The sequence below is a fragment of the Belonocnema kinseyi genome, chromosome 3 (genome assembly GCF_010883055.1).
Source record: "Belonocnema kinseyi isolate 2016_QV_RU_SX_M_011 chromosome 3, B_treatae_v1, whole genome shotgun sequence".
Lineage (NCBI taxonomy): Eukaryota > Metazoa > Arthropoda > Insecta > Hymenoptera > Cynipidae > Belonocnema > Belonocnema kinseyi.
The window spans coordinates 22017938-22041276 of record NC_046659.1 but is presented as its reverse complement, the minus strand read 5'-3'; the positions used below and the strand labels follow the sequence as shown (position 1 = coordinate 22041276).

Sequence of the window (23339 nt, the reverse complement as noted above, 5' to 3'; positions counted from 1 at the left end):
ATTTCGCATTAAAAACTGAATAAGAAAGTATTATAAAATTAATGGATAAATTAAAAACTGCGCGTTTTAAGGAGATTTTTGTATTGCAGAAAATCGCTTTTTCACCAAGTTTATTAAAGAATTTTTGTACTTGACATTTCTTCATCGTTCATTACCTTTAGATAGTTTATACTTTTTTTTTTAATATTTCAAGAAAAAAGAATGCCAAGCCGTTGTTTAAATAAGTCACATTTAATTTTACATTCTTTTTAAATATTTTTTTTTTATCGAAGTCCCTTGAAAACTTTCAATTTTCCTTAGAACTGCTCATTAATCACGACCGAAATTTTTTAACCAAGATCCATGTGCATCGATAGCGAAATGAGTTAGAGCGCGCGGTAGAATACAAGTTTAGGTAGCATAGGTAGGTTTCGCATCCTCAGTGAGTGCGATTTTTTAAAGCGTTTGAGCGTGCGATTATATCTGTAAGTACCGCATTGACAAATTATGTACCCAAAAATTATAAAAAAGAAGATTATATTACAATAAGTTAAGCAATTTTTTTTTCGTTGAGCAATCGGATTGAATATAAAGCATTTTAGATTATAATAAGACCCAATTAGAAAGTTCACAATTATCTAATAGAAACTACATAGAATCAGGAACAAAACCCACTTTCAAAAGTAATAGGACCTGATAGAAACCATATCCTATTAGATTCTATTTGGATTCTAATAGGCATTTCTAGAATACAACTACACCAGATCCTAATAAGAGCCAATTAAAAAGTTCAAAATTACCAAATAAAAACCACACGAAAACCGAATTTAAATCCGATTAGATTCCACATAGGTTTCACTCAAAAACCAATAGCTAATAGGTACGAGTGCCGAATACAGATACATTAAATCCTAATAAGATCCAATTCGAAAGTTGACAATTACCTAATAGAACACTAGATAGAACCAGGAACAAAACCCACTTTTGAAAGTAATAGGACCTGATAGAAGCCATATCCTATTCGATTTCTATTTGGATTCTATTAGACATTTTTACTAGGGTGGAGCAATGCATTTCACCATATTTTTCTTTTTCTTCATAAACTCAATTTTAATACTTATTTTACTCAAATCAACTGCTTTAAACTTTTGTACTCTTGTAAACATTTTAGGCTTACATTTTATAAAATATTATATAAATATTATTGTTTTTAAGAAAATTTCCCATTTAGCGGCATGTTAAAGTAGGGACACGTGCGAGAAGCGCCGCCATGCGGCGATATTTCGCATATAGAAACTCATAGCAACAAGGTCCAAAACTTTTATAGCTGAAATACCGATAGTCGGATAGGGCTGCTGTACATTTATTGCCAGACTAAGGCGTTTAAACCCACTGCTCCAAGAAAGGGGCCATGCACTCTGTGATTTACAATCTCCTTTTCTCCCGCGAGATATGTGCGAGTGAGTGCCTTGTTGAATGACAACTAAAAACTGTTCATGTAAATAGTTTCAATTTAGTTTGTCAATATACGTGCTTATTTATTTCTGTGTTTTTGTACAGAATTAAGTTGACAAATCGTGACCTGGAAAGTATGGGTAAGTAATACAGATTTAATTGTAATCATTAAATGATATAAAATGTGCAGATTGAATAATGTGACAGTATAATATTAGGTAATATGTTGTTGTGGTTGTCAAGCACTGGCACTCACTCGCACACTTCTCGCGGGAGAAAAGGAGATAGCAAATCACAGTGCGCATGTCCCCTTCCTTGTGAGCATTGTGTTTAAACGCAATAAATGTACAGTTACCGCAGTCAGAAAGAATGCACGGAGATGTATTTCCATATTATTACTCCGTGGAGCCGAGGCTACGCTCGTCCGCTCTCTGTTCATCAGTTCATTCAAATACGACCTCCGCGAAAAGGTACCCTTAATCACAAAATTTATTATATTGAAATTCGTATCTCATTGACAGAAAGTCTAGTACTCGGCTCGGTGCTGACACCTACGATTAGTTTTGCATCATGAACCTGGTTCTCCAAAGTAAATGCATTTGTTTTTATAATTACATATTATGTTTAACGTACAGTAAAGTACAGAATAGGTAAACACAGGGTCTAATTTACTATCAAATTAAATTTTGTGTCTCTGAAAAGCTTTTTTCTGTGAAAAATTAAAGAATTACTGATTTTTAACGCGATTACCAGTAAATACCGATTAATACAGTTATGATAAGGTATTACCGCTGTCAGGGCGAGCAGCGCCCACCAGCATAAGTGCACTCTACCCACGAAGTAATAATAAGGAGTCCGATCTCCGTACATACATTCTGACTGCAGTAACTGTGCATTTAGGGTCAGGCTTTCCAATGCTCATAAGGAATGGAACGTGCGCACTGTGATTTGCTATCTCCTTTTCCCCCGCGAAAAGTGTGCGAGTGAGTGCCAGTGCTTGACAATTACAACAACGTCAGAAATGGAGATTATATCAATTTTTTGCAAATTTTTGTGCGAAGTCAAGTAAGCTTTACCGTTGGAATTTCGAAAAATAAAAATCTAGCGGGAAAAAATGGCGTGTTGTGTTCCAAAGTATCAAACATCCTATTGGAACAAAAGTACAAAAGGAATAACTATGCTTTCACCTACTCAATTGACAATATTTAAAGGAACATAACCTCAGTTTTTAGTTGTCATTCAACAGGACACTCACTCGCACATTTCTTGCGGGAGAAAAGGAGATAGCAAATCACAGTGCGCATGCCCCCCTCCTTGTGTGCATTGGGTTTCAAAGACTGAGTCTGCCAATAAATGTACAGTTAGCGCAGTCAAAACTCGAGATGCTTTGTACAGCATGATCGGTCTCCTTATTATTACTTCGTGACTCCACCACAACCAGCCATCTAGGTTATCAGCGGCATATATAGGGAAAATAGCGCCCATGGCAAGCATGCAAAATTGTACACCCTTATGACAGACCCCTTAACAAAAATATTATTGCCTTTACAAAGATATTATAACCTTGACCAAAGATATTATAAACGTAGATGCGATACGGGTGTCAGAGTTCGATTTAGACAGGCGACGCGGTAGCGAAGAGTAGGGATATCGAGACAATGAGCCGGAAGCGCTGAGAGAAGCGGGAACTTGGAGTAGGAAGATGGAAGAGAGAATTTCGCTTGTACGCTAGGCAGTACTGTGTGACTGGAAACGTGGAACCCTACTATACTCACAGGTGGTATACGCCGCTTGTATTGTAGTGCAATTTTGAGCACTATGCGCGCTGTACAGAATATCCCTACAGTACTCCCCCTCGATTGTTTGCATGAACACGAAATTCGGAGACGAAGTAGAAATTCTGATCGTTCGCACGGATACAAGTATACATTTTTGGTATTAGATTAATGATCGTTTGCACGACGTTATAACTATAGCCCATAAAATTGCACATCTATGTCCTATGGAACGATTGGTATCGTTATATACTTTTTTGTTTGTTAAAGGAGTAAAAACGGCGAATACTCATGCACATGCACTTACCACATTCGAACTTTGGGGACCATGAGCCCAATATGTGCACATCACGCATATATACGTAACGTATATACACGTAAGATGCACACATGGGCGCATAGCCTACAAGGAACGAATGTGAGTGTAGGACTCAGCAAACGGCGCCTACCCACTAAATCTTAACTCCTTTTCCTGCCAACCGAGGACTTCGGAACCGCTTATCGCATTACTTCAGAGTCCAAGGTTGTAGGCTAGTACGCCGTGCTTCGGCTTCCAACGTTTCCTGCCTGCTTGGTATACACCTGCTATTCTCTGTCCAGGCAAGATGCTTTCATCGTCCTCAGTAGTACGGGGTTACCGCAGTTCGGGCACGTCGGCTTTTATCATCCTGTTTGGGCACTATCTTTTAGGTTAGGCGACCGGGTGGCTTCCTAAGCGAAGCTGCCTCCCTGAAGGTCAAGCACCTCATCGTTCCCGGAAGATGATCTGTCCGGGGTTTCTCTTCCTTTCCGGCGCAGAGGTAGCATTGCGGCGTGTTATCACACGCCGCTGCTCCATGGCCCTCTTTGCCGCATCTCCAATATACCTTCGTTCGGTCCGGGCCTTCACAGCCAGCTGCCATGTGGCCGAAGCCTAGGCAGCGGTAGCAACGAACCCTCTTCTGTCAGCTCCACGAAAGCCTTCAGAGTACCTCTGAAGGGTCTTTTCGTGAGGCTGACCTTAACATCTCCGACTTCATTATCCTTGAAGTGGTCTCTCACGGCCGTCTCTACCGCCTCTGCGTCTGTGGTACTGTTGAGGTCTAAGACCTCAACTTCCACACGGGGGACGAGCTCACGCACAGTACCCCCGTCGCCAACTGCATTTCTTATCGCTGCCGATAGTTCGGCTCTGCCCTTTCCTGTGGGTCGTAACTCGACAAGGACCTCTCCGTTTCGGGTTTCCCTAACCTTCTTGATTTTAACACCAAGGGCGTCAGGACTTGTCTTCTACTTGAGGCCCTTGAGGACACCCGCGTAGTTTAGACCCTCGGCCAGCTTGATTAGAACCGCCTCGGGTCTACTTCGCATCTGCCCACTCTTCTTCTTCCTCACCTTGTTGAAGGCAGGTTCTGCTACCTGTTCCGCTTTCTTCGGGGTCGAGGTCGTTGCATCCCCAGCGTTTTGCACCCTTAGCTTCTTACTCTGCGGCTTGGAGCAGCCAGCCTCAATGGGACTTAGGGTGAGCTCACTCTCTCTTTTCCCGTAGTGGGGAGCAGGAGCCATCGCGGTTTCTTTAGTTTGAATCGCGCTGTGGCTGGTGTTCCCGTTTGAGCTTTTCTCCATGCGGGAACTCTCCATTATCTTCTCAATTTTGTCAAGGTCATCACTAATAAAATTGTACTTCTTTACGACGCTCTGCAATTTATGAAGACCCTCCTACGTTAAATTCTGCACCTTCTCTACACCCCGACTTATCTTTTTAAATATGTTGCTCGTTCTGTCGCAGAAGACCTTCATGTCTTTCAACATTTCATTTAACTCTTTAAAATGATCAAATGCTTCTTAAAGATATTCACCCATTTCTTCATTACTCCCTATGGTATCATCCATAATTTGCTCCTCAGTTAGGGGCACATCGTCTTCAAACACCTCCTCAATTATACTTCGATCTTGTTTTTGTTGATTTTTCGCCATATTTATCCCACGAGTAGCTACGGAAATAAAGGTACACCCCCGCAGAGCCCCACATGCGGGGGTAAAGTCTGTCTACTCTAGGAGGCGACCTGGTATCCTAGAGGCACCGTTTGAGACACCACTCCCTGATGCCACTCAGTCCTCGGCACGGTTGCTCACGCCTTCACTTGGGGGTCTTTGTGTGTTTGGTCCGCGGGGCGTATTTTATTTGGCCCTACCCTCTGTTTCCAGCGAGCATTCCCCTATCCGCCACCTGGGGACGCGCCAAGTAGGGGTATCACCTCCCCTCCACCACAGACAACTGTGGTGGTACTTGGGTATCGTTAGATAATAGACGGTATTTGTTTGGTATCGATAGATACTAGTCGTTATGTGGTTTTTGTATCGATAGATACTAGTCGGTAAAATGTCTCTAACATCTATTAAAAATATCTCTTACACAGAAACTAAAAATAGTAATGACTAGGATTTTTTACATTTGCGTTACCTAAGAATTACTGACCACGTATTACGAGTCGCCACAGGTTGTAAAACGAGTTTTAAAAATTGCATGTACTTCTAAGTTAAACGACTGTGATTTCAGAGATTACAAATAAAGGTGCAACGCGCCTATTAGGCGAAAGAATATAAATAAGTTGCAATTTCAAGTTAAAAATACATGGCCATGGCAATGGACTTGATATCTTATACTTTTAGATTTAAGTCTATTTGGAAATAAAAGCAGTCGTTAACTTTGTGTAGCACGTTTATGTACTAAAAGTAACCTTTTTGTTAACATACGTTTTCAGTGGCGGAGCTATACCGGTTCCGTTAGCTGAATCTCCCTGAATTGGCAAAATGCTTTCTAGATCTTCGCGCATGAAATAAGGTGGTTTTAAGTGTTCGATGGATACTTGGCATGAAGTGCTATTAACATCGATTACGTAAACGCGATCAGAAGTTCGGTTTATGACTTTGTGCGGACCAGTGTAGGGCGGCTCCAGGGATTTCCTGACGTGGTTGCGCAAAAATACATGCGAGCACACCGTCAAGTCTTTAAATAAAAAAGGTTTTCGTTTAAATTTGTGACATGCTGAGATCGACTTAATCTTGCACATATGTTTTCGAAATTCTTCGACGAAACTATGCGGATACGGAGAGAAATCGTCGGGCAGTACGAATTCGCCGGGAATGCGCAAGGTGGTACCGAAGACGAATTCGGCGGGAGACGAACCAATGTCCATAAAGTTGGACCTAAGTCCCTGGAGGACAGTAAAGAGTGATTGTGACCACTCTTGATTGGCGTGACACATGATCGCGGCGTTGATATACCGATGCCACCGCTCAATCATGCCGTTGGCGGTAGGGTGATAAGCGGTGGTGCGGATTCTATTTCACCCGATTAGTTGAAGCAATGCTTGGAATACCTGAGACTCAAAGTGACTACCATGGTCTGTGGTTAAGGTTTCAGGTGTGCCGTAACGCGCGATCCACTGGTCGAAAAAGGCTCTGCAGATGGTGGAAGCATAAATATTAGAAATCGGTATTGCTCCGGGCCACCGGAAAAAGCGATCAATGTTCTTTAGGCAATAACGCTGTCCGTTGCTTAAGGGTAACGGGCCCACTATGTCCATATGGACGTGGCGAAAACGACCGTCTGGTGCCACGAAATTTGCCAGTAGAAGGTTGTTGTGGCGCGAAACCTTGGACTGTTGACATGCTGTGCACAGTTTGCACCAATCAGTGATGTTTCGCCACATGGAGGGTCAGACGTAGCGCTTCCTTATAACGCGTTCCTTTACTTTGGTATTTGGGTGCGCTGGATTATGAAAAAAGTGGAATATACGTTTTCGCAAAGCCAACGGAATGTATGGCCGTAGCGTTTCGCCCATTAAGTCGCAATAGATGGATGACTTCCCGGAGTCCCACTGAATCTTTTAGAGATTCAAGGAGCAGTTAGGCTCTTTGAGAAGAGCTTTAAGTTTTGCGTCAGCCTCCTCGGTTTCAGCCAGTTCGCAGATGCTGAACTCGGTTGGAATTTGGATTGCGTCCACTCGTGATAAGGAGTCAGCGCCTTGAAGCTTTGCCCCTAGTTTTTCTGCGTGGAGGAAAACTTCCTAGAAAATAAAGCTTGCGATTTCTATTCTTCATCGACCCTCTGTTCGAGGGAGGATCCCATGCCGAAGTCAGACGCGTCGGTGACAAGGCGTGTTTCAGCATTGTGAGACGGTTGAGCGAGGAGTATCGCTTTAGCCAGGACTTGTTTGACCTGCTCGAATGCTTCACTTGCCTTGTCAGACCAAGGGGAAACCCTCTTGTCGTTTTTACCATGCCCAGGAACCTTCTGAGTTCGACGACTCGGCTTAGGAAAGCCTGCGATAGCCTAAGACCTTCTCGAGCCTAGGTGAGCAACCTTTTTTGCTGATAGTGTAACCTAGGAAATCGAGTTCCGATTTACCCAGTTGGCACTTGGCGGTGTTAATGCGGAGAGAGAATTCTTTTAAACGCTGGAAAATGGTTCTCAGGTGGCTCTCATGCTCTTCCTCGTTGGAAGACGCAATGAGGATAACATCAATGTACGTTAACACGAAGTCAAGCTCCCCCAGGGCTTGGTGGATGTAGCTTTGAAAGGTTTGACGTGCGTTACGTAGCCCGAATGTCATCCTCGTGCACTCGAAGAGAGGTCTGGGATGGTTGCAGCGTTCAACCTACGGTAATCCCCGCAAACGCGCCATTCCTGGTTCCTTTTTACAAACAAGATGGATAGGCGAAGCCCAAGGGCTACTCGACGGTCGACAAATACCGTTCCTAACCAGGGCTTTGAACGCGGCTTTTGCCGCAGCCAATTTATCTGGGTGCAACCTCCGTGCTCTTACAGCAACGGGGGGGGGGGGGGGGGGGGGGGGGGGTAGTAATTATATGGTGCATGGCATTTTAGTTAGGATTTTAATTAGTTGCCGGCGAGGAAGCTGTAATTTCTGGAAATTCTCGTCAAATTGCGCAAAATGGTTCTGATCGGTCGACCATTTTAACTCCGAAGATTTAAGTGACCTTCAGGAAACCACTAGTGCTAAGGCCGGTTTTACTGTCCACGAGTTTGGATTCATATAGGTATGGGACTGGCTGAAATATGCCAGCAGGTCCGCTCTTGTGATAGGATACGGATCCGCAGCTACGCAGAACGTCCATGTGAATTCACGACGCAAGTCCAAGTTCAAACTAATGCATTTATCCCCGCAAGTGTGAACGCGTGAGTCATTGGCCCCAAAAAGCGCTAGATTGTCAGGCTTCGTTTTTAAGGTTTGTTTATCGGCAGGGAGCAGCGATATATCTGATCCCGTGAAAATTAAAAATATATGTCCTGAATCGCGATCGCGCACGTGGAGACGTTTGGAGTTACGCGTTCAATCGAGAGTCTACACTCGATAAGGCGATGTTAGTTTTTCGATGTCGAGCTTTCGGCCGGTTTTCACCAACAGGGTACTTGGCATTCATGCGCCTTCTTACGGCACCGGTCATGGTAAAAACATAGACCTCCCCTAATATTTAACTTACTGCGATTACGCGGGCTGAAGTTTCCTCGCAAATTTGACCTGGAGGTGGAGCGACCGCGTTGAGTATCGAGTTGAGCTATTTGATTGGAGAATTCCTCTAGCAGCTTGGTTTGCTGCGCCAATATTGCCACGATGTACTCTGTGGCAGATTGAGAAGCCGGTGCCCAGAATGGGTAAACCACGTTGCAAGTGTCGCAAGGGCCGACGCATCGGCGACTTGGGACATGGCCAAAATGGCGCGTATTGCGCTTAGGAGCTGCTCTAGGAAAATTGATTTGAGGACGTCGTCGCTACACGTGATGTCATTTACACTTCTAAGTCTGTTTAATAAAAGCGAAGGTTTCCCTTCGTTGACGACCTCCCCTTTTAAAAGCGGCCGCAGCTTGGCCTCGTTTGAGATGAAATAGGTATAAATTAATCTATCTTTGATTTAACTGTATAAGTTTTCAGGTTGGCGATTAATAATGACTTTTACCTGCGCGGCGATATCTGGGTCTAGCTGAGCAATGAGCTCTTGTGCTTTTGACTTTTCGCTGGCGATTCTTGCCCGCGTTAAGGCTGCCTCTACAATCAGGAACCAACATGCTGGGTCCTGCTTGTAGAATTTTGGCACCTTATAGATTGACTTAACCTCGGCATTTCGGGTCTATAGAATTGTTATTTAAGAGAGAAGCTTTGTAATCGCGGATTGCTCTGAAGACCCGGTTGGAGATCCTGGATCGGGCATGATTAGGCCGTTTCCAGGGTAAATTCAATGTATTTAAAGAAAGAGAGAGAGAGAGAGAAATAAGTGGAGCAGTGTGATGTTGAAATAAATATTGTTCCGTCCAGTAGTATTGTGTGGGAACAAGGGTAAAAATTTTATATTGAGTTATGATGAATAAAGTGGAAATCCCTTGAAAAGCCCCAGACTGCTTGACTTCTTATTTGTTTGAAAACTGTGCGCGAGGAAAATATTTGTTTAGAGCGAGGATGTCGAAAGCAATTTGCCAACCCGAAAGATAAAAAAGAATGAAAAATAAAAAAAAAATAAAAATGTTCATGTAATACGTAGACAGATTTTGACCAAAATACTAAATAAATAAAATCAGACAATACGAATTACATAGATATACACAAAACATATAAATAAAAATCAGAAATGTGCTATGAATGGTGCAAAATAAATACAGTCGGTGTTGCAGCACAGAGAGCCGGGTGCCAGTAAATGATAATCAATATGTAAATACAAGATCTCTGTGATAAATGAAAATGAAAATTTTGGACGAACGTGTAAGTCTACGATGTTAAATACTGATAAAATGTGCGCATGTTGCATCGACAATAAATAAATTGTGCAATGCGCTTGATGCAATGTCACGATTATGTGCGATGCGACGAAATATCGCAGTTGACGTATAAAAATTACGCAATCGTTAAAAAAGGCCATATTAATAAAAAAAAAACGTCATAATAGATAACGCGATTTTTTATAAATAAAAAGCAAAAATACTGCAAGACACTCGTTAGTGGGGTTCCTCTAAAAAGAAAAAAAGAAAAAAGAATAGTCAACGAGAGAGTGATAAAAAGATTTTACGCAATTTGCTCCAAAGCTTTAGTTGAAAAAAAGATTGGCGTCACTTTTTGAAATTTTGGAGGAGAGTTATTGGCGTCGTGTCGAACATTGCGAATACGATGCGATTGCTACACGCTTTTGTAATTAAATATTCTAAATTTATATAAATAGAACGGATTTCGTAATTCGTAACACTATATTGCCGAACTTGATTGAGATTGTTTGAACAAATTAATTTGCAGAAAAAAGGAAATGACGCGCGTTTCGTTCAGTGACGCTTAAGGACAGGTTTGGCGAAAAAAATGGTTAATTCCAAGAATAATTGTGCGAAGAAATTGTTGAACGGATGCTAAGTTTTATTATAAAATAGAAAAGTGACTGTTTATTGTATTCTCGTACTGTTACTAATGGAGTTCGTTGAAAATTTCATGAGAAAAAGAAACGAAATTATACGTTACTCCGGTCGCGTTACTCCGGAAATATGACATGTTAGCCTCGCTCCAAAAATTCTTAAGTTAAATTCGGAAAGAAAACACTTTGAGAACAAAAATAAAATACGATAACTTTACCGCTTGCAATGATGGTATTCTTAAAGAAATGTGGTTGAAATCCATACTGCTTCCTTTCGTTCAAATTTGTCCACTGTGAAATTCGTTTGAAAATTTTGCGTTTGCTGGCGTCCTTTAATTGTCCTCCAAATAATTTGCAAATTCCTTTCGTCCTTCCTCCATCAATTTATTGTATTAATTATTGCAGTGGTAAGAGTGTGAAAGACGTCTCGGTCCGAGCCATTGTGAGTTTTTTGCAGAATTTCGTAGTTATTCAAAGTTGGGGTCACCAGTTGTAGCGTTTGACCTCCGGTGTGATACGGCTGCTACGTATACGTTACGCAACTAATGGGAAATTAGAATTACATAGATCATAGAGCTCCCAAGTATCTCTAGTGGGCCGCACGTGGCGCCGCCTGGTGTTTTTGTTTCAAATGGGTAGGTGATTTAAGTTGAAGGACCACATATAGCTGTTTGTAAACACGCGAAAATTGAAATAAAATAATTCATAAAATATGTAATAAAAAGTGGATATTATAATTCAAAGTGGTTTTCAAGCAGTAAAGCTTGACATTTTTTGAAAAGAAAGAATTGCTTAAGGTATAGGTTTAGTAAAAAGTTGTTATGTGAGCAACAGGGTGGTCCAAAAATGCATGGCAAAATTTTTTTTGCATACTAGAGGGCAACGATCCCCTCATTTTATTCCAAATCCGAAAAAACAAATTCCCTAATTTTTTATTTTTCTATTTTTTTATTTCAACAGGTGCCGGTTTTGACTTGAAGTTTCCCATGTAAAATGGATGGGGAAAAATCACTTTTTTGAGTTTTTAGAATAATTTTTTAGGGTTTGAAATATATATCTGACCTTTTGAACAATGTATTCTCGTCGTTTTTTACTTAACATTATTACTATTAGTCTAGTGGAATATTTATTAACATTATTTTATTCATTTTCAATTTCTTAAACGAATAGAATTTGTTTAAATATTTTTTCAATAAAAATTATTAATATTTCTTCAGTGGAATATTTATCAACATTGTTTGATTAACTTTATTTAAAAGAAATTTTTTAAATCGAAATTATTACTTGAATATAACTGATAAATTAATTATTATTAAATTAATTATTGATCAGTAATTAATTATTACTGATAAATATTCCACTAGACCCACAGCAACCATTTTTATTTCAAAAAATTCGAAACGAAATTATTGACACAAATTTCATTTGTTTAAATAGTTTAAAATGAATGAAGTAGTGTTAATAAATATTCCACTAGACCAATAGTGATAATTTTTAGGAAAAAACCGAATTTTCGTAACATTTGTTTAAACAATTACAAATTAATAAACCAGTGTTATTAAATAATGTTAGTAATAATTAAATATATGTTATTAATAATTAATAAACCAATAATAATAAATATGCCACTAGACCAACAGTGATAATTTTAAGCAAAAAAATACGAGAATACAGTGCTCAGAAGGTTGATTTCATGAATAATTGACAGTTTTGGGTTTAAGCGTAGTTTTCAAGTACTCGCGAGGGTGTGTTAGTTGTCAACCCCATATGTCTGATACATAAAATTCTTCGTTGGATAATTCTTAACAGGCCCCTATACTTTCCCAGCACATTTTTTCAAACCCTAAAAATAGATTCCAAAAAATCAAAAAAGTGATTTTTCCCCATGCATTTAACATGGGAAATGTCAACTCAAAAGCGGCACCTGTTAAAATCGAAAAATTAAAAAAATTAAAATTAGGGAATTTTTTCGGATTTAGAATGAAATTGGGGGGATCGTTGCCCTTTAAAGATAAAAAGCGTTTTTGCGCCACCCTAGTGAACAATGTGGTCAAGCAACTCGACGGAAGTTTTTGTAGAATTTGTGGTGTTGTTTTGCGAGAAACTCCAGAAGCAGAAAGTACAAAAATTAGGACTAATTTTTACAATGTTACGATCGAGGTAAGAAAAATCACTATTGAATTTCGTTGAACTTTATGTAGTTACGTTGCATTATGTTGAATCCCGTTGAAGTAGCAACTACTTATTTACAGAGTCTATACAAAGTTCAAACAATTATGAATAATTTTTTTCAAGGATTTTTTTCGAATTCCATTAAATTTCATTGAATTTGATTGAATTCTATTAAAATCTACTAAATTTGATTGCATTCCATTAAATTCTTTTTTTCAATTATCTCTTTTCATTTATTTTCTATAAATCGCGCTGAAACCCCTAAAATATCCACACTCTTATCCATGCTGACTGCACTACGCGGCACAACAACTCACCTTGCCGTTCAAATTTCTCGTCGTTTGATGGCGTTGCCAACATACTTGGGAGCTCTATTGCTCGATCTTTACTGTTCCGCAAATGCGAACGATGTGTCAGCCGGACGGTGAGTGAATGTCGAGTGAAGCTCGATCAGACAGGCGACGCGATAGCGAGGAGTAGAGATACCGAAACGATGAGCGGAAAGCGCTGAGAGAAGCGGGAACTTGGAGTAGGGTGATGGAAGAGAGAATCTCGCTTGTGCGCTAGACAGTACTGTTTGACTGGAAACGTAGAACCCTACTATACTCACAAGTGTTAAACGCCGCTTGCATTATCCTTACATGCTGTATCGAGGTTCTGCCCTCACCTTTCTACGAAGTCGAATTCTTGTTTTCTCATTCTTCGTAAAATATGACGGTAAAGCAGTAGAAAGATTTTTTGAGTTTAAAAAGTTTGACATGTATCACTCCATTTTTGTTGCAATTGCAGAATAGGGGCGTGACCTGTTTTTCGGCTGGAAAAACAGTATTTTTCTGCAACAAAATATTAGAATCTTTAATTGAACGATAAATGAAGCGATTTGACGAAACAGAAGTTTAAAATTATTGTTACTTTTGTTACTACGATATCTCAAATATGGGTATGCCACGGTACCGGAATGATCATATTTAACTCACCGTTTAGGTGCTTTTAAACATCCAAACGGCCAGAAACAGCCCTTTGACGGGTCCCAAAAATAATGTTGTCAAAACCCTACCCTTTTCCAATGTTTCGTCGGGGCGGGAAGGCACCCTTGTGCCTAGTAAAAAGAATATTCCAACTTCTCTTTAAATATGATCATTACGATATATCGTGACAGAACCATATTTTTGAGACATAGTAACAATAATTTTTAATTTTTGTCTCATCAAATCGATTCATTTATCGTTCAATTAAAGATTCTAATAGTTTGTTATCAAACAAAATTTTTCTTCCAGTGAACATAGAGATGACGCCCCTATTCTGCAATCTAACCGAATTTTTTTATATCTATAGCTTGAGCCAGGTTTTCTGTACATAGTCTTTTTTAAATTATTTAAAGAGAGTTTTCTCGATAACTCAAATTTTTAATTTAAAAAAAAAATATTGTAGAAAGAAATTTCTAGATAAACGAGCGCTAAAACATTTTTCTTTGACAAATATATTTTTTTTAAATTAAATAATCAAATATTTACACCAAAGAAATAACCTTTTTAATATTTAAAGTTTTTAAACATTATTGTTTAAATTTAAAATAACAATAATGAAAACAAAATATATTTATGGATAAGATATTTTGGTTGAAAGTATACATAGTATTTTTTAAATTACAAGTTCTTCCGAAAAATCGAAATGCCAATTTAAAAAATTAATAAGAAACTAAGATTAATTAATGCTGATTTAAATCCTGTAAAGTTTGTTTGGAAAATGTTATTATGTTCGAAGGAAATTTAGGGAGAAATGTTTTCCGTGTGAGACACACGTGTATACAAAGGTTTTTTGTTTTAAATGTAAATTAATTAAAACATTTTGTTTATTTTTCACGATTGTAATTTATAACTTCTAAAAATGAATAATTGTAGCTCAAATACGAAAAAGACTAATTTTAAATTTATAGAGTTGCTATCATTTATATTGAACTATTAAAACCTCTGACCTTTTTTAAAAATTGTAAAACTCTTTTGAAAACTTTTTTAAAACAATTTTGGTTGTGATTTCTTAATGAAAGAATCAGTGCTATTTAGTCTCTAGAACAGCAATTTCAAAAATACTTACAACCTTAATAGTTGAGACATTTTAAATTCGTAGTCTTTAGTATATTAAATAATTTGCAATTGAAAGCTATTTAAATGTCAGAATTTTTGAATTGAAAGTGTTCGATAATTTTAGATTGACAAATTTCAAATTATTTAGTTACAATTAAAAATCGTATAAAATTGCAGGATTAGAAATGAATCTTGAATCTTGAATTTTTGTTCAAAAAGCTTGTTCCTGAATAAATTGACTCTTATTGTTTCCGATTACGTTCTGTGACTCAGGGATTATGTTTTTCATAGAAAACATTGAAATCTGTTTATTTTTCACGTTTATAAAATTGGAATTAAAGGTCATTAAGAGCAATTTTCTGTACAAAATATTGACTTATAAAGAATATTTCTCAAACAATAGAACGGATTTCTTCGCCCAAGATACAAACTTAAATTGTACTATAGTAAAAAAAACTGAAAAACTGTAGACGAAAGCCAAAGTCAAGAAAACAAACCTTTGTCGACCTATAAATACTAATTTTATTCCCCGAAAGATTTTTAAAAAATCTCTTCGAAACACTTATATTGCAACAATTTTATTGAAGAAAAATATTGTTTATAAAAATACAAATAGTATAAGTTTTACATACAATTCTTACAATAAAAAATCGGTGTATCGTTAGAAAAATTCGGTTTTTTCAATGCCAGTCTTTTTAAATGGAAATTTGATAGGGAATGGGATAGGTGGTTGAATAATGCATTTCTTTATTAAATTTGTTTAAAAAAAATAAAATTAATCAACCAATTTTGAATTTCGCTGAAATCATCATGAACTTCCCAATTAAAAAGACTGAAATCGAAAAAATGAATCTTTCCGTCCACAGATGCCCACATAATGCATTTGTTTGTTAAATTTCTTTTTTTAATCATAAAATGTTTTAACTCAACATGAATGTTGCCGAATTTATTATGAAGATCCCAAATAAAAGTCTGATATCGAATCAAAAAAGAATTGCTCCGCCGACAGATGCCCCAATAATGAATTTCTACATTAAATTTGTTTATACTATAAACAATTATAACCAGAGAATAAATTTTTTTACATAATATTGTTTTGATTCCAATTTCTTGCAACATGACTTCAAAAAACGTGTCATATTTGTTTGTTTATAAAAAAATTGAAAACCTAATTCAAAAATCAGGCTGCACAACTCTCTTAGAAAACTTATAAGCTTCTTTCCAATTTTTTTTGTCGAAATCTGTGAAGATTTGTGGGCTGTACGTTATTATGAACCAAACAGGTCATTTTTCTTCCCAATGTACGGCACTCCTTTAGGTGCGAAACCAAAAAATCTTTTTTTATAATAATCTTGTGGCATATTAAAATAGAAACATTTTTCTTCTATTGACTTTTTTCATATCGTGCGTTATTTGGCTTAAAATGTTCATTTTCGTGTGTTTTTTTTAATTTTTAAAATGCTATAACGCTGGTAAATTTTGGTTTTATAGAAAAAAATTCATTAGGATACATTTTTCGTCTCTTCGAATACTATGAATATGCGTACAGAAAATGTTTAAATTTGGAAAAAAGTGGTCTCAAAAATTGTCAAAACACGCTCACTTTTGAATTTTCCAAAATGGCTGGCTAACGAACTTGACCTTTATTTCGTATGTTACAATTACCATTTTTTTGTATTGCGAAGGTAAAAGTATTTCATTTTGATTATTAAAGAACAGTTATGCAATCAGTAATTTATTTTAACAAAATAATCAAATACGCCGTAGGTTTCTGAATGTTTTAAATAAAAGAAAAAAGTTTGGAGCTTTTCAAGAATTTTGAAATATTAAAAAAAATTAAGATTACTGGTAAGATTTACAATGAATTTTTATTTCGAAAAAGTACATAACTCAAAGAAAATGTTTTAAAATATTTCAAAAGATTTAAAAAATTAGAAAAAAAATCTTAAAACTCTGCAGACAATTTTGTGTGCAGGATTTTACAAAAATGTTAGGAAAAATGGAAATCGGTTTAAGGCCATGTGACGAGGGGATCACGTGACCAAACCTGGTTTTCAATTTTTCTTTACCAACTTACGTCTAAACGAAATGAGGTATCGCTATGAAAGTTTGAGAAATGAAAGAGGAAGTAATAAAGTCCATGTGTCTGCTTTGCTCCGGTGGAAATTTTGAGAAAAAATTTTTTTGAAGAAAATACCGGCACCATAAATAGAAGGCATGCAAAAATGTGTCTCTGGCCCTAAATAATTACAATAGTGAAAAAAGTTTTTTTTTAATTACTATTTTGAAGGAATACCGACCGTGTTGTCGTCAAACCCTGCAAGCAATTTGCAATGTTGTCAAAGGGCTGGTTATGAGGTTTACGTTTATCAAAGTGGGGCAAAACAACAGAAATCGCTCACGCAAAACAACAAAAATCGCTCACGAACATTATGCACAAATAATGCAAAAACTAATGTTTGCACTTGAAATGCAAATAAAAATTTTTGGTCTGACATACGTATGAGTCTGGTATCAGCTGTGTCAAAGCAGCACTAGCGCAGCGAGTAAACCACTGCGAACTTCTAGGGGTCTGTGGATAAAAAAGATTGCATGATTACCGCCAGAAAAAGTTAAAAGTCAAACTTCTGCTGTAAAACCTAAATGTGTCTGTTGATAATCATTATTTGCATAAATAAACTTTTTTCTTCCTTTAACTCTTTTCAAGGCCACAAACGATCCTTTAATATTTATTAACATTTCCCGAAAAAAATTTCCGCGTTATTTAAACTTTTATTTTTCAATATAGGTGAAAAAATATTGATCTTAGGGCTGACTTGATCAGCTGTTATACTCATCACATAGCCTTAAAAGATATTTAAAAGTTCCGAAAAATTTCAAAATTAATTGAAAATATTTGACATAATTTAAAAGAAAATTAATACATAATTAAGAGGAGATATAAATTAAAGATATAAAGATATTTATTATATTTTAAGAGGAGATACAAAAATATGGGACCATTGAAAAAAAACGAAAGAGATGACTGAAAAATCACAAAACATGAAATCTACGGCACCTGAATAATAATTTTATAAAAATTGTATTAAAAATAAATTTAAAAACACGTGCGCTTTGAAAGACGAAAATGTTTTCCCTAAATTTTCTTCGTAACTACATAATAACATTTTTTAAACAAAATTTGCAGGATTCAATGCAACAAAGATTTATATCAAAATTTATTTTACTTATTTATTTTTGACTATTAAAGATTTCGATTTTTCAGAACCTTTTTGTATTTTTTCAAAATAGTATGCACGTGTTCAATTTTATTTTTCGTGAATTTTTCAATTCGAGTTTTATTATTTCGGGACTTTTATAATTTCGAGAATTTTATTATTTGGTTATTTTGCAATTCACGAATTTTGCCGGATGGGGAATTTTATTGTTCGGGATTTTTCAGTCGCTGTTTAAAAATAATATTCCCATTACTATGAAAATTCCGAAATTTTACAATTGTCAAAATATAAAAGTCCCGAATTGGAAAATTCTCGAAAATCAATAATCTTACCGAATTTTAGATTTTCCGACAGAAAATTTCCGAATTATACAATATCCGGACTAGACCACTCACTAATTTGAACAAATAAAAAAAAATAGTTTGTCAAAAAATATTTTTTTAAATAGGATATTAAAATATTTATACTAAAGAAAAAAATCTTTTAATGTTTAGTTTAAAAAAATTATTTTTTGAATTTGAAATAAAAATAATTGAACAAATTTATTTTTGGATAAAAAATGTTGTTTGAGAATGGGCATTGTATTTTTGTACATTACAAAAAACGCTCGCCTGGAATTTTATTATTTATTAATTTTCAAATTCGATAATATTGTAAACTGTCCAGAATTTCCTTATTCTAAAAATTTTTAATTCGGCATTTTCAGATTTCAGCATTTTATAATTTCGGGAAGTTTACAGTGTCGGGAATTTAATTATTCGGGATTTTTCAGTCGTTCCCAAAGATAATTCCAAAATTTAACAAGATTGGTAAAATTTCAGCCACAACCACGTCTCACGACCATGATATAGGTGGTTACAGTCTGTAACGGAATCAATACGACGATCCGGCAAACGTTTTGTGCACACCGAGGACACGGAACGACCCAAGGATGACCGCCTTCTGCATTTTCCCAGCAAGTGTTTTAGCATATTGTTGACACGCAGGGATGCTTTTCAGGCTATTAACTAGTAAATGCTTGGCACTTCCAAGAGCACCGATGATAAAGACGATTAGTTTAACAGAATATTGCGGGTGCAATCGTTGCAACTCCCTTATAAGGTCTCTATATCTCTCTTTCTTTTCATTATCCTTGGCTATGATGTTTTTGTCAGCTGCTTCCGAAAATTCGATAACGAACATAATTCGCTTCTCTAAGTCAAGAAGAACCATGTCATGCCTCGAGTGTGCAACAGGAACAATTGTCAAAAATATAAAGTTTCAGTATATACGGCACTTCTCATTCTCGACAATTGACTTGATTTCCCTAGGAGCATTTAGAGGAGCGATATTAAGGTTAATGCTGTAAGAGTGACAGAGATGGCAATAAAGCACACTAAGAGTCGCATTGTACCTTTGGATGTAGGTCAATCCCGCATGAGTTAGACAACTAGATAGTATGTGAGCTAAATGCTCGGGGCGTGCATGGCACGCCCTGCAGCTATCATCTGGAATGTCTTTGCTCAAAATGTGGCGACAGTATTTGAAAGTGGAAATGACACCATCTTGACTTGCCGAAATGACACCCTCCGTATCAGACTTGAATCCGGGTGATTTAAGGAAAGCAAAAGTTAGCTCACACCCCTAATATTGAAGTTGAGTTCGAGTGTTTCAGCAGCCTCCTCCGCTGCTTTGTACAGGAACACTCCTTTGCCCACTTCTTCGTGCTTCCTGTCCATTTTAAGAAGAGGGTCTCTTCCATTTGCGACTCTATGTGCTGTACCCAGAATAATCCTGTCGTGAAGACATTCAAGATTCAATATTCCGCCAACACCTTGACGGCGTGAGATGTAGAGTCGCGGAACAGAAGACTTAAGATGCATGCTTTTGTTCATGTGCATAACTTTTCATGTCACGATATCAAGGGATCTGAGCTCGTTCTTCGTCCATGGAACCGCTCCAAATGAATAGAGTACTACCGGAACGGCAAGCATGTTCGTTGCAGATACTTTGTTCCTCGCCGACAGTTCGGAAGATTAAATCTGCCGGATGATACGTCTAACTCAAATGCCATTTCAATTTCCTTAGTATATCGTTCAACAATTCCTACAGATAAATGTAGTTGCTCTTTGTTTTTAGCATAGCTCTTAAGATCGTCCATGTAAAATACATGAGTGACCTTGTACTTTCGATCTGCAGGTTTGCCGCAAAAATACCCGTCAGAATGGCGAAGTACTAGAGGTAGTGGCAATAATGTAAGGCAAAAGAGGAGTGAACTCATGGTGTCGCCCTGAAAGACACCTCACTGAAAGATTACCTTTTTTGTTGTTAGACGATTTTTTACAGATGAGATAGTAAATCTGGTTTCCCAAAGCGGCATCAGTCTCTATGCACCTTACGATTTGCAGATGGACCTTTAAGCTTTCCAAAAGACAGATGATAAGTCTATGGGAGGTCCAATCGAAAGCTTTCCGATAATCATTCCAGGCCATCGATAGGTCAGGTTGGTAGAATGCTGCATCTTTGCAGACACATCTATGGATGGGCAGGTTCTCCCGACTTCCCGCTACGCCTTTCTTTGAGCCTCGTTGTTCATACATTTCTTGCCACACAGGTTCAATTGCCCGAGCGATCCTATCATTTAGGATAGCTGTGAATATCTTATAAAGTGTGTTCAGACAAGGGATTGGTCTGAAATTCTTCGGGTCAGATAAGTTGCCTATTTTCGGCAGGAGTATTGTGCACCCTTTCACCAACCACTCCGGAATTGGCTCTTCCGACTTTAAATATGAGATGAAAATACAGGCCAAATGCTGATGGGTTGAAGGAAACTTCTATCACCAGAACGTCTTAATACAATCGGGTCCTGGAGTGGAATAGTTCTTTATCCCTATTAATACTTTTTTCACCTCCTCGGTAGTGGTGGGTGGGAATTCTTTATCAGGTGTTATGAGGGCATCACACAGTTCCTTGAAGCTATTTATATTTTCTGAGTCTTCGTCCAGGCTATGCTGCACTTCGTAGATTTCTTTCCAAAATACTTCGACCTCCTCTAGTTTGGACGGGTGGTCGACAGTAACTGGAGGATCTTGGAACCAACCTATCTTTATGGCGAGTGGATGCATTCGTCTTTTGGTCCTATGATCAACCGTTGTTTTTGTTTTATGGTTCGCATCAGCCAAAGCTTTCGCTACCTTATACACACAACAGTTGATAGCCCAGAAGTCGGATTTTTCGGAAAAATTTGCACGAAGCTCGTCATCCATTTCAGTCAGATCATTAGGCTTTAGAGAAACTTGAGTGTTGATGTTTCTCTGGGTCATAAAGCATCGCTGTTCTTCTATCGGATGCCTGCCCGCGGTTGGTCTTAGTATCGCCACTCTTTCTCTGTTGCCGGCTTTTTCTAGCTGTGGTAGAGTAGGCGTTCCGCTTACATGTACTATGTTTGATGTTGTCATTGTTGTTCCCACGAGAAGCTTGGGAAAGGGGTTCAGCCATCCCATGGACATAAGAAACACTGGACTAGGCATGCCATTGCGGGGTTGGTGCAATGAGGGGGGACATCTGCCATCTTTTGATGTTCAGAGACAAACATGGCAGCGCCCATATGTTTATATTTCCATGCACAGTTTGTCGGCAAAAATGCTCATGCGCATAATCAAGTGACACATCGTAAGATGGCGGCTCTCTCCACTCATGGAATTTTCCCCCCTTCCGTGGATTCAACCCCGCTCGCCCAAGTTAGGATGGCATGCCTTGTCCCGTGTTTCCTACGTACATGGTCCATCCTTGTAGAGCCCCGCATGCAAGGGTAAGGCTGCCTACTCTAAGAGGTCGCCCGGCATCCCAGAGCCACCGTTCTAGACACCTCACCCAGGTGTCATTCAGCTTTCGGCACGTTTTTCACCTCTCCGCTTGGGGGTTAATTCCTTCGGGGCCACCCGTGGACAATTTTCCGTGACTGCCTATTTATTTATGTAACCATATTCAGCAGAAACCCTTGGTACAGGGACCCTCTATCCGCAACCCAAGGACGCGTTCGGTGGCTTTGGCATAAGCCCTTCGGTTTGATTCTAGAGGAATCAAAACCGAATATATATATTTGTGTGTGTGTGTGTGTGTATATGTACGTGTGATGTGCACCGAAGAAAGGGGGCTTACTATGAAAAGTGAAATTTTTCAGGACGAGCGGTTGAAGACCAGGAAAAAAGAAACGATTAAACTGGAGCGCTTTGAAGTGTGTATCTTAAAATTCCAGATTGGCAAAGTTGCATTTAAATTTTTTTGGGACTCTTTGAATTGATCAGCTATTTGGACTTAATTAAATCTTCAAGCCACATTCGGAGATGTACTCGTTCTATAGTTTTAAGACATTCTGAATAGGAGAACATAACCTTAAAAAACTAAATTAAGTTCCAGTCGTGATTTACGATTGACATAAGAAACGCATTAATCGTTTCAAGTTCTTAAGGAAATGTAGTTTGAAGGATGTCAAACTTAATGAAGAAGTGCAGGTTACCTTTTACAGAAACGAATCTGCATCCTACAATTAATGTTTGATGAAGTCCGATGAATTGTATAATGCAGATTACGCTCTTCATTATTTAATTGTAGTGAATGGGAAGTGGCTGCAAGTAAATTTAAATAGGGAAATGCAGATGAGTTAGGGACTGTCCACTGCGTCGCGTACTTGTGAAACCTGGTAGTATTTTTATGTTGCATTTTAAATTGGGCTTAAAACCAATTTTAGCACTGTTTTTACTAGTTCAGAACAATAAAACAATACAAAAAATTAATATTTTTCGGAAACTAAGTGTTCAATGTAGAAATTGTATTGTATTCAGTGAAACAACACATTTCCTGTTAAAGGTGTTTTTGTCATGAAAATAATTATTTTACTATATCATATAAGCTTCAACAACCCATAAGCTAAAATGAACTTTAGTTAATGCATATAGCAAAATAATTGGTTCAATATGTAAAAAAATGTTAATTGTAGACGATCAGAAATTAAATATGAATTCTAATCTAACTTTTAGGTTATAATTTTTTAGATGGTAAATATTCCATGTATAAATTAATCAACATTTATTTTAAGTTCACTTTTATGTCAAGGTAAGTTAATTCAAGCTTATAATTTGTTTAAACATATATAATATACTAAAATAATGATTTTTTCGTTGACAAAAACCGTTTTCACATAAATCGTGTTTTTTCGTTGTAAAGGATGAACATCACACATATGTAACACTTAGTTTCCAATAAATCTTAATTGTTTTTAT

The 23339-nt window shown here is 37.5% G+C and overlaps 2 protein-coding genes across 2 annotated transcripts in view; both read right to left on the bottom strand.

The window, feature by feature from the left end:
* Positions 1-5020, bottom strand: part of LOC117169434 — a 19471-nt gene extending 14451 nt beyond the window's left edge. The window contains exon 1 of the mRNA XM_033355810.1: positions 4584-5020. Within this exon, the coding sequence (XP_033211701.1) occupies positions 4584-4829 (246 nt within the window). The 5' untranslated portion in view covers positions 4830-5020. The remainder of the gene's footprint in view (positions 1-4583) is intronic.
* Positions 5021-5911: 891 nt separating this feature from the next.
* On the bottom strand, positions 5912-6496 carry LOC117169742. Its single transcript, XM_033356247.1, has one exon. It carries the CDS (start codon positions 6494-6496, stop codon positions 5912-5914), a length of 585 nt encoding a protein of 194 aa, XP_033212138.1.
* Between the last annotated feature and the right edge of the window lie 16843 nt (positions 6497-23339).